The 12,722-nt window shown below is 40.3% G+C and overlaps 1 protein-coding gene across 1 annotated transcript; it reads left to right on the forward strand.

The window, feature by feature from the left end:
- Positions 1-542: 542 nt before the first annotated feature.
- Positions 543-11,282, forward strand: TMEM184C (transmembrane protein 184C). Its single transcript, XM_061354191.1, has 10 exons — positions 543-847; positions 2,269-2,399; positions 2,494-2,530; positions 4,459-4,664; positions 5,415-5,489; positions 6,331-6,424; positions 7,826-7,938; positions 8,650-8,749; positions 9,237-9,408; positions 9,655-11,282. The coding sequence occupies exons 1-10, from the start codon at positions 731-733 to the stop codon at positions 9,945-9,947; spliced, it is 1,338 nt and encodes a 445-aa protein (XP_061210175.1). The 5' UTR covers positions 543-730; the 3' UTR covers positions 9,948-11,282.
- Positions 11,283-12,722: the final 1,440 nt, after the last annotated feature.

Raw genomic sequence — 12,722 nt, forward strand, 5'->3', positions numbered from 1 at the left:
GTCAGGAAAGACCGCTTGGTTCCTCCCTGAGGCGCTCGTCACTTAATAACTTTTGCCGCGAAAGAGGAAGGAATGGGGGGGAGGGGGGTGTCAGTTAAGCTGCCGCCAGCCAGGCACAGCTCGGGAAGAAATAACCGCGATGGAGCACCGCTACCTCAGTCGAAATAACGGGAGCACCTGCCCTCCAGCCCCGCGCCAGGTAGCAACCCCGCCTCGCCGCGGGAGAGACCATTGCTGGAAGGGAAGAGGGAGGGGAAATCAGGACGACACACACACGCACACGCACTGGCCGGAAGAGACCATTCGCCCATCCTTCCGGGGAGGGCACGGGTGCGCCGCTACAGGCCGCTGCCCCAGGCGCGGCCAGCGGTGGGCGGGGTACCCGCAATAGGCAAGGCGAGCGGGCAATCGGCGCGGCCGCTGAGGCTGGGGCGGGGCAGCAGGAAGTACTGCCGGGCGGAAGCGCCGCTGGGCGGGGCAGCGCTGAGGCGGGCCAGGCCGGGGCGGGCTGGGCCAGGGCAGGGCAGGGCAGGGTTGGCTGCGCTGAGTTGGGCGGTGGGGTGTGGAGCGGAGCCGGCAGCCGATGACAGCCCGCGGGGTGTGTGGGTGGCCCCGCTCGTGATGCTCTCCCCGCGGGGGCTGCCGGGCCCGGCGCCGGCCCGCTGAGGCGCCGCGAGCGCCGTTTGGGTGCGAGGAGCCGCCTGGTTCGGCGGGCAGCGTCGCCGCGGCCATGCCGTGCACCTGCGGGAACTGGCGCCGGTGGATCCGGCCGCTGGTGGTGCTGCTGTACATCGTGGGGCTGCTGGTGGTGGTGCCGCTCTGCGTGTGGGAGCTGCAGAAGCTGGAGGTGAGGGCTGGGGCCGGCGGGCAGCCCCGGGGCTCCGCTGAGGCGGCTGGCAGCGCGCTTCAGACCCGGGTACCAACCCAGCGAGGAGGAGGGTGGCTTGGAGGAGTGCGGGGCACCAGTAGGAGCGCTTGCAGTGCTGGTAAAGCACGAACGAAGCAAGATGGAACAGGACGGGAATTCTTTCTCCTTCCGGTTCAATAATAGTGTATAAACAGTTGGTATGATGTTGAAGAAACTGGAGTCGGTCGATACAGGAGCCCGGCTGGAGCTTTGCCGTGCCCAGAACTTAGGTTTTAACACTTGGTAGTGCTAATGCGGGCATTCGCAACCTAGTATCTTGGGTAGCTCTGTCTGATCAGGAAGAACTGAGGTAGTAGATACAGAAGCCTCATTTCCATGCTGGTGGTACCGTAGTATGTCATAATAGTAGTGTATGATTCACGCATATGATAGGATTACTTTTCTAACAAAGTAAAATTTTAACCTTAAAAGATATATATATTGTCAAGTTCAATACAGGCTTGTTCCGCAGGAGGTGAGTTCTTTCATGGTATGATTTTAATCACTTGACAGTTAAATCTATCTTGAGTGTGTGTTAAATTTCTGATTTTGAAGCCCTGTTCTGATGCTTTTGTATGTTCAACATAATAGATGTGTGTATTGAAGTGGTATCAGATTTCAAAATCATTAAATCTGATACTGGTAGCGATAATACTCAGAAGTGATCTCGGAACCAGAAATCAACAGAAGACTTGGGATGTAGATGTGCAGTAGGGAATCAGAGAAGAAATTCTCAACCAAAGAAAAAAAAGTGTTCGAGAAGAATCCACTATGTTTCTCAGGTTTTGGTACTTAGGATTATTAATATAGTTACTTTTTCAGAGTGTTGGTTTCCAGTTGTAGCCCTGTGTTTTAGCAGACATATACATATATATGCACACGTCTGTTTCAGATTGTTAAATGTAACTAGTTGAAACTGATTTGTACTTGGAACTTGATTTCAAAGCTAAAAATATTTTAAATCCACACACTTTCAGGAACTTTGTAATGAAGCACTGAGCTGAGACAAATTCCAGACCTGAAGCAACGAATCGCTTGTGGCTTTTGGCAAAAATAAATACTGAGCATCACTCTGCTTTTGTAGAATGTTTTGTGCTTGTTGGTGATGGTTTTGTTTGGTTCTGCAAGATTTCTCATCTTTTCCTTGTTTAAGCTTTACTCTAAGCCACAACCACAGATTGCAAGGGAGACTTGGTTTTTATTAGAAAAACTAAACTTTGTATTGGGGATATGTACTTAATGGACATCTTAAAAATTTATTGACATAAAAAAAAGGTAAATTACTTTTCTTGTTATACTAGTAAAACTTTTAAGTATCAGCGCTGAAACTTTGATGTTGCATTGTTCTTTTTCTTTGCAAGGTTGGAATTCATACCAAGGCATGGTTTATTGCTGGGATATTTCTACTAATGACTATACCAATATCTCTCTGGGGAATACTACAACACTTAGTCCATTATACTCAACCTGAATTACAGAAACCAATAATAAGGTAAAAGCTCCCATTTTACCTTTGCTACAAATCTTGAATTTAATTCAGACTAAAAATACATCTAGTAATATTAAATGTTCTTCTATTGTGACAGGATTCTATGGATGGTGCCGATTTACAGTTTAGACAGTGTAAGTGTTCTCTTACTGTTAACAGCTTAATAAAATTCTGTTTGCTGGGGAAGTGAGGGGAAAACAACATCACAGCAGAAACTATGCTGCATGGAGAGTCGTAGTCCTAGAAATGTCTGGGCATTCTTATTTATGGAGTATGTTAGAAGTCTAGTTCTAGAGATACTACGTTCTTCTTGTGGGAGTGCTTTTGCTAACCCTTTTTAAACCTGGTCCTTGAGTATCATTTATGCCAGTTGTGGAAAGGGGCATGACAAGAGCCTGCTTTTGGTCCTTCCATCTTCAGTCACAGCTGAACTGGAAAACAGGGTGATCCAAGTGCTGTCTCAGAATTCAGTGCGTTACCTTTTTTTCACAGATTATGCTTAGTGCTAAAATTATTCATTCTTGCTTCAGGAGGCAAAGGGTAAGGTCCCACAAAAAAATTCATTCTCATTATTTTATGCCGTAGAATTGGCCATAGCAGATATGGTTCATGTAAAGATGTCACCTGTGGAGATGATTTCAGCCAGGGCTAAGCAACATACTAAACCTGCAGACTGTGCAGGATGTGTGTTTACATGTTGTCATCACCTCCTGACATTACAAATATTTGTTTCCTCCATAAAAGACAGCTTTCCAGGAACTTTTCCTTTGATATTTTTGTTTTATGTTTTTATCCCCTCTCTCCCCCCACAATCTCCTGAGTGTTTCTGAAGTCTCATCCTATATATTTGAAAGACTGGGATTTAGAGAGATCTTCAGAGTGAAGGAGAGTGGGGAACAGAACTTTACCTGTTTCCTGTGGGGAATATCAGGTACCTCAGGTTGCTATTTCAGTTTAAAGTACAGAATTTTCCTTTGGAAGAAAATTACCTGCTAAGTAAATGAGTTCTAGCCAGGCATTCAGGGACATTTCTGACATACTGAAATCTTTCTTCAGGCTCCTCCTGGATCTTATGGCCTTTGCTGCATATATGGTGTCCTCCTAGAGTGCTTAATCTGAGCTGAATATAAAGTTCCCAGATTCAAATGCTGTATTCTCAGTTTACTGATTGCAGTATTACAACTTCCACAAAGGTTTTGCACTGTCATCTCTAGTATTTCTTAACTGTGATGAGGATGTGAAGCATCTTCTTCATAGTTGTATTAAGAAGGTCAGAGAAGGCACATTTGCTCTGTTACAACCTAAGGAAGCCACATAAACTCAAAAGACCTGCCTCTTTAACATGTGCACACCACACACCCCCCAACCAGACAAAAATCAAAACCGGCAAACAGGTTGCACTGAACAGTTTCAGTGTGATACTCAAAATTGGAAGCTCTGACATCTGATGCATAATCACAGTTCTGAAGAAAGAAAAAAAAAACCTAAGAAAAAAATAAAAAAATGACCCCAAATCACTTTTCTGTCTGAAATTCTGCTTTAGAGGAATGAATACCACTTTAAGGTTAATCTGTTACACTCCTCTGTATTTTGCAAATATGCCAGAACAAACATTTACATGTTAGAAACCAAAATAAATCAGCTCTGTACTGTCAGACTAAAAAAGTAGTTTTCAAAACCCATATTGACAATGAGTATGTGAATCTGGGGAAACAGTTCTATCTTGTCTCTTGACAGGAGTAGGTTATGTGTAAGAGCCATCTCCTTAGTTACTTTTTAAATGACTGAATTGTGTGGTCAAAGATACAGAGCATCTCCTGCACAGTGGTGTAAGCATTTAAAGCAGCAGAGATAAAACCTGAAAATGTACTAGTACTTCTACAGAACATTATTTTTTTTAGCTGTAGCATCACACTCTCATCAGCCAAATGCTTCAAGCCCTGTTTAATTAGTGCCTGCTGCCTGATGAAGTATTGCTTGCTGAACTAGCCAGCCAGTGTTGTCATTGGAATTACATTGGTCTTTCTTGTGTGTAATCCTTTATGTACCTCTCTTCTTACAGTGGATAGCTTTGAAATACCCCAACATTGCAATATATGTGGATACATGTCGAGAATGCTATGAAGCTTATGTCATCTATAACTTTATGGTTTTTCTTTCAAATTATCTAACCAACCGGTATCCAAACCTCGTATTAATAATAGAAGCAAAAGATCAGCAGAGACATCTGCCACCTCTGTGTTGTTGTCCGTCGTGGGCTATGGGAGAGTGAGTATATGATGACATCTTACAATTTTAACCTGTGTAATCAGATACAAATGTTTTGTTTTCATATTTAGTATAACTTTTGTTGCTTGGCAGATTTTATTAACTATGATTGCCTACTGAAAGCAGCCGTAAACATGTTTAGTTTAGCTGTAAAACACAGTATTAATCACAGTTATGTCTAACGTGCATTAACTCAGGTAGTGCTGAAGGAAACTTCTGGTTTTTGAAAAGTATTGGAAAAAGGTCCCTGTGAATTTGCTTCCTTTGCCATCAGTATAATGTTTGCCAAAACCTTTATGTAGACCAGATAGCCTATTGCTTTTACTTCCACAGGTGAAGGATGGAAGGCCATATGCCCCTGAACTGTTTGTTTCTGCATGCTTAATCTGATAAGCATCTCTTAAGAGATTTTGATAAAGCTCTTTAAAATATTAAAGAAAAAACATGAACATAAGTCATTCATAAATGCCTTCCAGCACAGTGAAAATTGTGTTCTTTTTGTTTAGCCCAGAAAGAAGTTTTCCATGCCTAAAAGGTGAATCATTGAATATTTCCTGTTAGGTATCTGTGAAAGTCTAGGGTTTTCTGTAATGTGCATATACACACTGTAACTGTAGTACCTGAAGTCTTGGAAGCAGAGGTTGAAAGTACCGTGAAATAAAAATTCAGTGTAACTGCTGAGAGCAGGAAACTTCCATAAATGAATTATCTTTAAATTCTTGTACAACAAATTTTGTCTTTCTCTTGCAGAGTTTTATTATTTAGATGCAAACTGGGTGTTTTGCAGTACACTGTTGTCAGACCATTTACTACCATTATTGCTTTGTAAGTACGCTCATAAATAATTAATATTGATCTTCAGGATACAATTTTGAGTTATGCTGGAAAGAATTTTCATGCCCTTTTTATTGAACTGAGTCAGTTTGAAAGCAGACTCATTGTGTTACATGCTTAATGCATCCCAGCAATTTGAATCAATCTATGATTTCTTTATGACTTCCCTATAGCAAATGACTATTTGCAGAACTGAAATAAATACTTAATGCCTGCTGCTGGTAGCAGTGGGAGAGAATGTTAAGTGCTGTTGATGTGGGAAAAACATTTTAATGATATCTTAATTTTTAGAGGTTTGGTTTTTTTTTTCTCCCTGACCTCAAGAGTTGGTATTTTTAAAGTCATGTTCTTGGAACTTTTGAAATTTTATTAAACTTTGTGTGTGACAGACCTGACTGTGCCATCGTACATGTTGTATAAAGGAATAGCAGGCAGCTAATGCGTGTTGGTGCTGAAAGCTTAATTTCATGAACTCTGTATTGATGGTCATTACTGTTAATTCTGTGGGACTGTGGAAAAATTGCTACTCCCAAAGAATATCCATATAAATATTGGCTGTAGGTGTTCTAACATTTAAAAGCAAAAATGTTAAAAAACCCACAATGTTTAATTGTTGAATTAATTGAATTGCTATTTTGTCTATGGAAAATACAGTGTGCATTTCCTATGCCATATGCTGTTGGAAAGTGATTTTTGTACATATCCCCCAGTGCCTATATTTGAGTTCCAAAAGAGATTTTGGATTCTAACAGTTGATGGGTATAATGAAGATACAGCACTTAAAGAAACCTATCTTTTACTGTGTAGTTTTTAACTCTAAAAATTCTTTCAGAATTTGTGAACTAGTGGGGGTGTATGATGAAGGAAATTTCAGCTTCAACAATGCCTGGACTTACTTGGTTATACTTAACAACATGTCACAGCTAGTGAGTATCAAGAGTGCATCTTTCTGCTCTTTTAACCTGTGTATTAGTATTACTTGAGTCTTTGTGTGAACTGTTGACAAGAATTTTATTAATGTCTGGCAGTTCTTATGGGTAGACTATTTCTCACTGTAAAGCAAAGTTACTATCTGTTAAATATTATATATGCAAAATATTAGGAAAACAGATAATCTAAATCCTTTCTTATTTTTAACTATGAAGTTCTATAAAGCAGTAGTGTCCCATCTCTCTACCCTGAACTGTTTGATGAGTGGTGTGGCCTAGGCATGTTAGAGCTGCAGACTTGTCTCTGCAGAAGAGGTAACTTCACCCACTCATGTAGCTTCCTCCCAGCACACAGCACTGGCTACCTTAAAAATACTGTGTTAAAGCTGGTGGTAACAGTATTGACAGGAAAAAAAAAAAGGAACTGTGTATTCAGTGCGGAGATTATGGCCTGCCTGACACTTTTGTGGTGTTGGTTCAGCTGCCAGATGATGTCAGGGTAAGAGTAAGATGTCAGCCCCTGGACTTGAAAATGTCGTTTCTGGAGGTCAGGGATTGCATTTAGTGGCTTGCTGGGAATGCAGAGGAATAATTTTCTGCTTGACCTGGGGCTTGTTATACATGAGCTGTTGCAAGAGTGAGCAGAAGCTCTGGGTCCTTGCTACTTAGCCTTGTAGCCTCTAACCTTCTTCCTTCTCTTGGCCACAGCAGCAGGACTCAGAACAGCATAACATCCCATCTAGAAAGGGCATCCTCCTCCTACTGCCACCCCGGTGTCTGATGGGTGGCTGTCACAGAAGGTGTTCCAATTTCTTTCTGCTGTGACGACACTCCCAGCAGAGCACGTACTTCTATATGTACTGGTTGACATGATTGCTAGAAGAAACTTCATAGTAAGAGGCTAGGAGAATGTGTGAAAAGGGCAGATAGAGTCCTTAGGTTTGGCTATACATCAGTTTGGTTGCTTGCAGTTGTCATTAATAGGAAACACGTTCAGATTTGCAGTGAAGATTGCATTCATTGCCTCATCTCTCATAAACAGGCAACATTTGAGGTGTTCCTAACAAGGCTGAAAGAACATGTGCTTTTTGTTCCGTTTTCCCTAGCTTGGGATTGAAAAGATTTTATGGGACCTTCCTATGCTTTGCTTGAGTGTGTAGACAGATGACCTTTGTCTGCCAATACCATGAATTTCAGAAATACAATTCCAGGCAAAAAAAGAGGTCTGCTTTAAAACAGCAAGGCAAAGATAGCATAAATTCAGAGTCTCTTGTCTTAAAATAGATAGCTTTTTGTGTTGTGCTGTGATATATTCTTTAACTGAAGAGATGCTGTAAAACAACTCCCTCACAAAATAAACAAGGATTTTGAAAGTTTGTTTTGTTTTTTTCATGTTAGTTTGCTATGTATTGTCTGGTGCTGTTTTATAAAGTACTACGTGACGAACTGAACCCTATCCAACCTGTTGGCAAGTTCCTCTGTGTGAAGATGGTAGTTTTTGTTTCTTTCTGGTAAGTGAATTATTTACTCATTACTTATTGCTCTCAGGGTAGATCATAAAAGAGCTTAAAAATAAAGCTGTATTGTTACTGAGTTTAGAGCCCTCAAAAAATCTACCCATAATACTAGTAAAGTGTTGTGAGGGGGGAAAGGGTGCTCATACATTGGACACAGCAGCCTTGTTCACTTGAGATTATCAGGTTTTTCAGACCTGATATTTTGTAAGGTGATGCTCAGGAGCATAGTTTATTTCAGAATCTTCACTTGCAGTTATTTCAAAAGAAAACAGTATTTTTTTCTTTTTAAAGTAAAAAAGGCAACTGGTTTTCAAAGTAAGGGACTGTAAGGTAACCCTATGAATTACTATTTAAGCATAGCTCACAATTGGCTGCTAATGAATAAGTGCATTTGACTATCTGAACTTTACACTGTAGGCTGCAGTTATACCCTGAAAGAGAAGCAGCTTGTTCTAATAACTAACTGAAACAACGGGCTCTTCTTTGGTTATGTTCTCAGGTGATCTTTAGGACCACAGATGAATTACATCTCTTTTATGTCTGTTTTCTTCCTCTTAAAATCTAAATACATAAACAGTGTGGGTTTTGTAAGGTTCTTCCTGTGTGTACATACAAACAGGCCTCATTCACCAGCTTTATTTGCAGGGGGTTCGGCACTACTGTTACAACAGCAACAATAATTATATATTAAAATAATCTTTGTAGGCAAGCTGTGCTTATTGCATTGTTGGTGAAAGTTGGCGTTATTTCTGAGAAACACACCTGGGAATGGCAAAGTGTGGAAGCTGTAGCCACAGGCCTACAGGTAGGAGCAGACAATGACTTCTTACGAATGGCTGTATATAGGGTGACATAGCTGATCTCAAGCAAATATCGTCATGCTCACTTTAACACAGGCTAGATTCGTACTGAATTTAGTATAACATAGGCTGACTTTCAGCCAGTCACCCCAAGTGAGTTTTATGCTCAACACTTTTTATTTCCACATGTTGGGCAGAAGGAATGTACCCCAGTTAAATACTTCCTTGCATTTCTTCTTGAAATAATTCATTGCAGAGCTGCTGCTTGTTGAATATTTGCTTCCAGCAAGTCAGTCCCTCAGGCAGGGACTGATTCCTGTATGTATATAGTACATGTGGCTCTCCAAAGCCTGCCAAGAATATCCTGCCTCTGGTGGAAAAATAGCTGATGCCAGTATACCAAGGCAATTGCAGTCTTTCAGTTACAGAAGAAACACAAACTATTTTTCTGTAGTTACAAATGATTAAATCAGTATCTCTCTCTCATTGCAGGATTTTATCATTTGTGTTGAGATGTTCCTGGCAGCTATTGCACATCACTACAGTTTTTCCTACAAACCTTATGTTCAAGAAGCAGAAGAAGGGTCATGCTTTGACTCCTTCCTTGCAATGTGGGATATTTCTGATATAAGGGCAGATATATCAGAACAGGTTCGAAATGTTGGTAAGTAACAGGCTGATCTGAATGATCTGTTAACAGCAGATGTATTTTCAGCTTCATTTTTTTTGTTTGGTTTTTTATTGGAAAGACATCCTTTTATTTATTAAAGCTAACAATGTCCATATAGAACTCTTACAAGACAAAGCCTCATCTTCTAATATAACATGCCTGTTTTAGAGTTGATGTGTTCGAAGACCTTGGTATAGTGCTGGAAGTATTAAAAAGTATTTTCATTTGGCGTAATTCTAGGAAGGACAGTTTTGGGCCAGCCAAGGAAAATGTTTTTTGCTGAGGATCATGAACAAAATGAGCATACGAGTTTACTGTCTTCATCTACTCAAGACCCAATTTCAGATGCTTCTTCGATGCCATCTTCCCCCATGGGCCACTACCAGGGGTTTGGACACACTGTGACACCTCTCACAACACCGACGACAGCCCCTGCAGTTGATGGTATTTACAACACTAATGCTGTTCAAGGTGCTGAGGAGTCACCTGAACTAGAGCACAGTTTATCAGAGAAAGCTTTGGATAAAAGTTAGACTCACCTTTTCTTTGAATGTGTGAAGGAGTCTGTTAGATACTTGCCACACATGTTCTGTTAACATATACTCCCTAGTGATGGAAGTTGGAAAAGCTTGGAAAAGCTGCTGTGCAGACAGGAAGAGGATATGGCTGCAACTGACAGCTGAATTCAGAACCAATAATGGATGTGTCTGTGAGTACCCCATGAATATAAACCACGCACACTGGAACGGTTTCTGCATACAGTAAGAATCAACTCCTTAAACTGATAAACGCTTACACAACGTGTCAAAATTATGCTGACCTTTCTTAATATGAGAGAAATATTTGAAAAAATACTCTGGTCTTCTAAAGATGAAGTGTAAGTGCTGCTAGTGATGGAAAAACTTAATTTCAAGAATGTAATTTAAGGAGGGCAGTAGCAAAAAGTGTTTGTATTAGCTTTGGTTGTCCTCTTAACAATGGTAACTTCCATGCTCCAATGCTGAGTGGAGTGTGAGTGAATTGGAAACTTCTGTACAGATGCCATCACCTTTCCCTTCCCATAGCTAAATAAAACCCCTTCATGAGGATTAATTATTACAGAGTTATCAGTGAAGCATCTATACAATGCAAGCATTCCCTTCAGGCCTCGCTATGAAATTCCATGCCCAGCACATACGGTTGGCACTATCTGTTGTCCTTGCAGCTCATAATTTTGTCTTTTACATTCAGCAGAGACAGCTGGGATGATAAATTCTGGATTAATACCTTACACTTGACTTTTTTCCTATCCTTCTAAAACAAGAGTAATGGTTACTACCTTAAAATATGGGGAGAGGGAATAAAGGATGTCAAAAAGGAATTACAAACCAAAACTGTTTCTTAATATTGGGCTACAGTAAATTATTTAACACATTTGTTCTTTTTTTAAGCTGTTAAAGCAGGATACGTTGACAATGTGTCTGTAGTAATTTGAATTCATAAATTTGTGTGTATGTGTGATTACTGTATTATGCTTCTAGTATAGCCTGGATCCAAATGTAAGAGGTGATTTTGCCTACCAACCCCCAGAAAAGACCTTTGCTAAGGTAAAACTAAGTAGCTAGTCTAGTACTGGAGTTACCGGCATTAGATGTCTGACTAAGAAGTATGCTTGTATCAAAATATTATTTTGCAAAACTGGCAGAATCAGAGAACTGTTGTTTTTATCCTGTTATCAGATTTTTACTCCTGTTGCATGTTTGCAATCTGACAAAAAACCCTACAGCACTGACCTTTTAAATGACACCTAAAGTTTCTTTTCCAGCATTGTTAACATTTACATGATAATGTTTAACTTCTGGCTGTCCCAGTAAATTCATTTAAGTGCTTTTTGGTTTGTTTGGGGTTTTGGTTTGTTTGTGTTTTTTTTTTTGTTTTTTTTTTTTTTGCAGTACTAGTGTGATGTAAATATTGCGCCTTACTCACTAGGCTGCATATTTTATAGGTGACTGTATTTGCTGTATCAGAACTTAGTGGGAAAGTGCAAATCATAATTTTCAATTTGCCAAGTCATTGCCTTTGTTGTAAATAAGCAATTAAAGATTTTATTTAAACTCTTCACCTTCTTGCAATTTGACTTACTGTTGCAGTAATTTAAAGAGTGGGAATGACACATGAATACAGCTGCCCTCTTCATGGAAGAGGGGGATCTGCAGTGTAAATAATACAAGAGTGTGCTTTCAGTACTTTAAGGATTGCCCTGAAAAGGGAATTCACTGAGCTTCTTGAAGAATCAGAATCTGCTGATCTACGCTTGAGTCCAGGTATCTTTTTATCCATGTAATAAACATGTTCTAAACTGGAACAGCTTGCAAAGGCTCACAATGCCCGTAGGCTTCCACTTCAGTCACTATTAGAAAATAACTAATTTCTTGCATGTATACAGGGGATTAGTAGAAATATCTGAAGGATCAGACCTGCTGGAAGCCAAGCAGCAGTTCACTAACCTCACACTGAAGCAATTGGTTTAATACCTGAAGTTAGGTGCGTTTGGTGTAAAACTTGGGTGTGGTGCAGAGAGGGGGCTTTGGTAGGAAAGAGCTAGTTAAGCATCTTGGTTACTTCTGTCGTGGCATTTCTGGAAAGCTACAAAGTTATTTTACTATTGAGCAGTTATTCCATGTGCACACTATTCCTGCTTTTTTCTTTCTGGGAGAAAAGTTATTTTTTTTCATTGCAGTAGCTTACAGGAACACACCTTTCCGTTAAAGGACTGCTACTGAATTTCCAAAATAAACAGAAATCTGTCAGTGACACCCTGTCTTCTGAAAACTACTACAAGTGTAGTCCATAGCATGGAGTAAAGAATGGTATCCAGCTTCTTCAGAAAACTTGACTTGGAAGTCACTACCTCTGTTTGGGAAAAAAAAAACCCACACAAAAACAACAAAACCAAACTCCAAACCAACTGAATTGGAGACCTCTCCTCCATCCTTACAGTAGGGGCTTTATTACAGCAATGTGTCAGGTACAGGCTGGTACAACACAGCTCCAGTCATCCCTGAAGTTCAGCTGAAGCATTTGACCTGATGAAGAGCACACATGAATCTTGCATGCAATGGGATTCTAGAAAAATGCTTTGTGGATAGCACATTACACAGACTCCTGTACATTAAATAGGCAGCACAGTATAAGGAAACTGGTTATAAAAATAGCTTGCCAAGAGTCTTCCTCATGTCTCCACAGAGGCAGAAACAAAGGATGCTGAGGGAGCAGCTTTTGTTAGTCTTCCATTTGGATATAAATTTAATAGAAGGAACTTGTTACCT

Source organism: Neopsephotus bourkii, unplaced genomic scaffold (genome assembly GCF_033783945.1).
Source record: "Neopsephotus bourkii isolate Nb327-2 ecotype Australia unplaced genomic scaffold, CSIRO-AGI_Nbou_v1 NB_718, whole genome shotgun sequence".
Classification (NCBI taxonomy): domain Eukaryota; kingdom Metazoa; phylum Chordata; class Aves; order Psittaciformes; family Psittacidae; genus Neopsephotus; species Neopsephotus bourkii.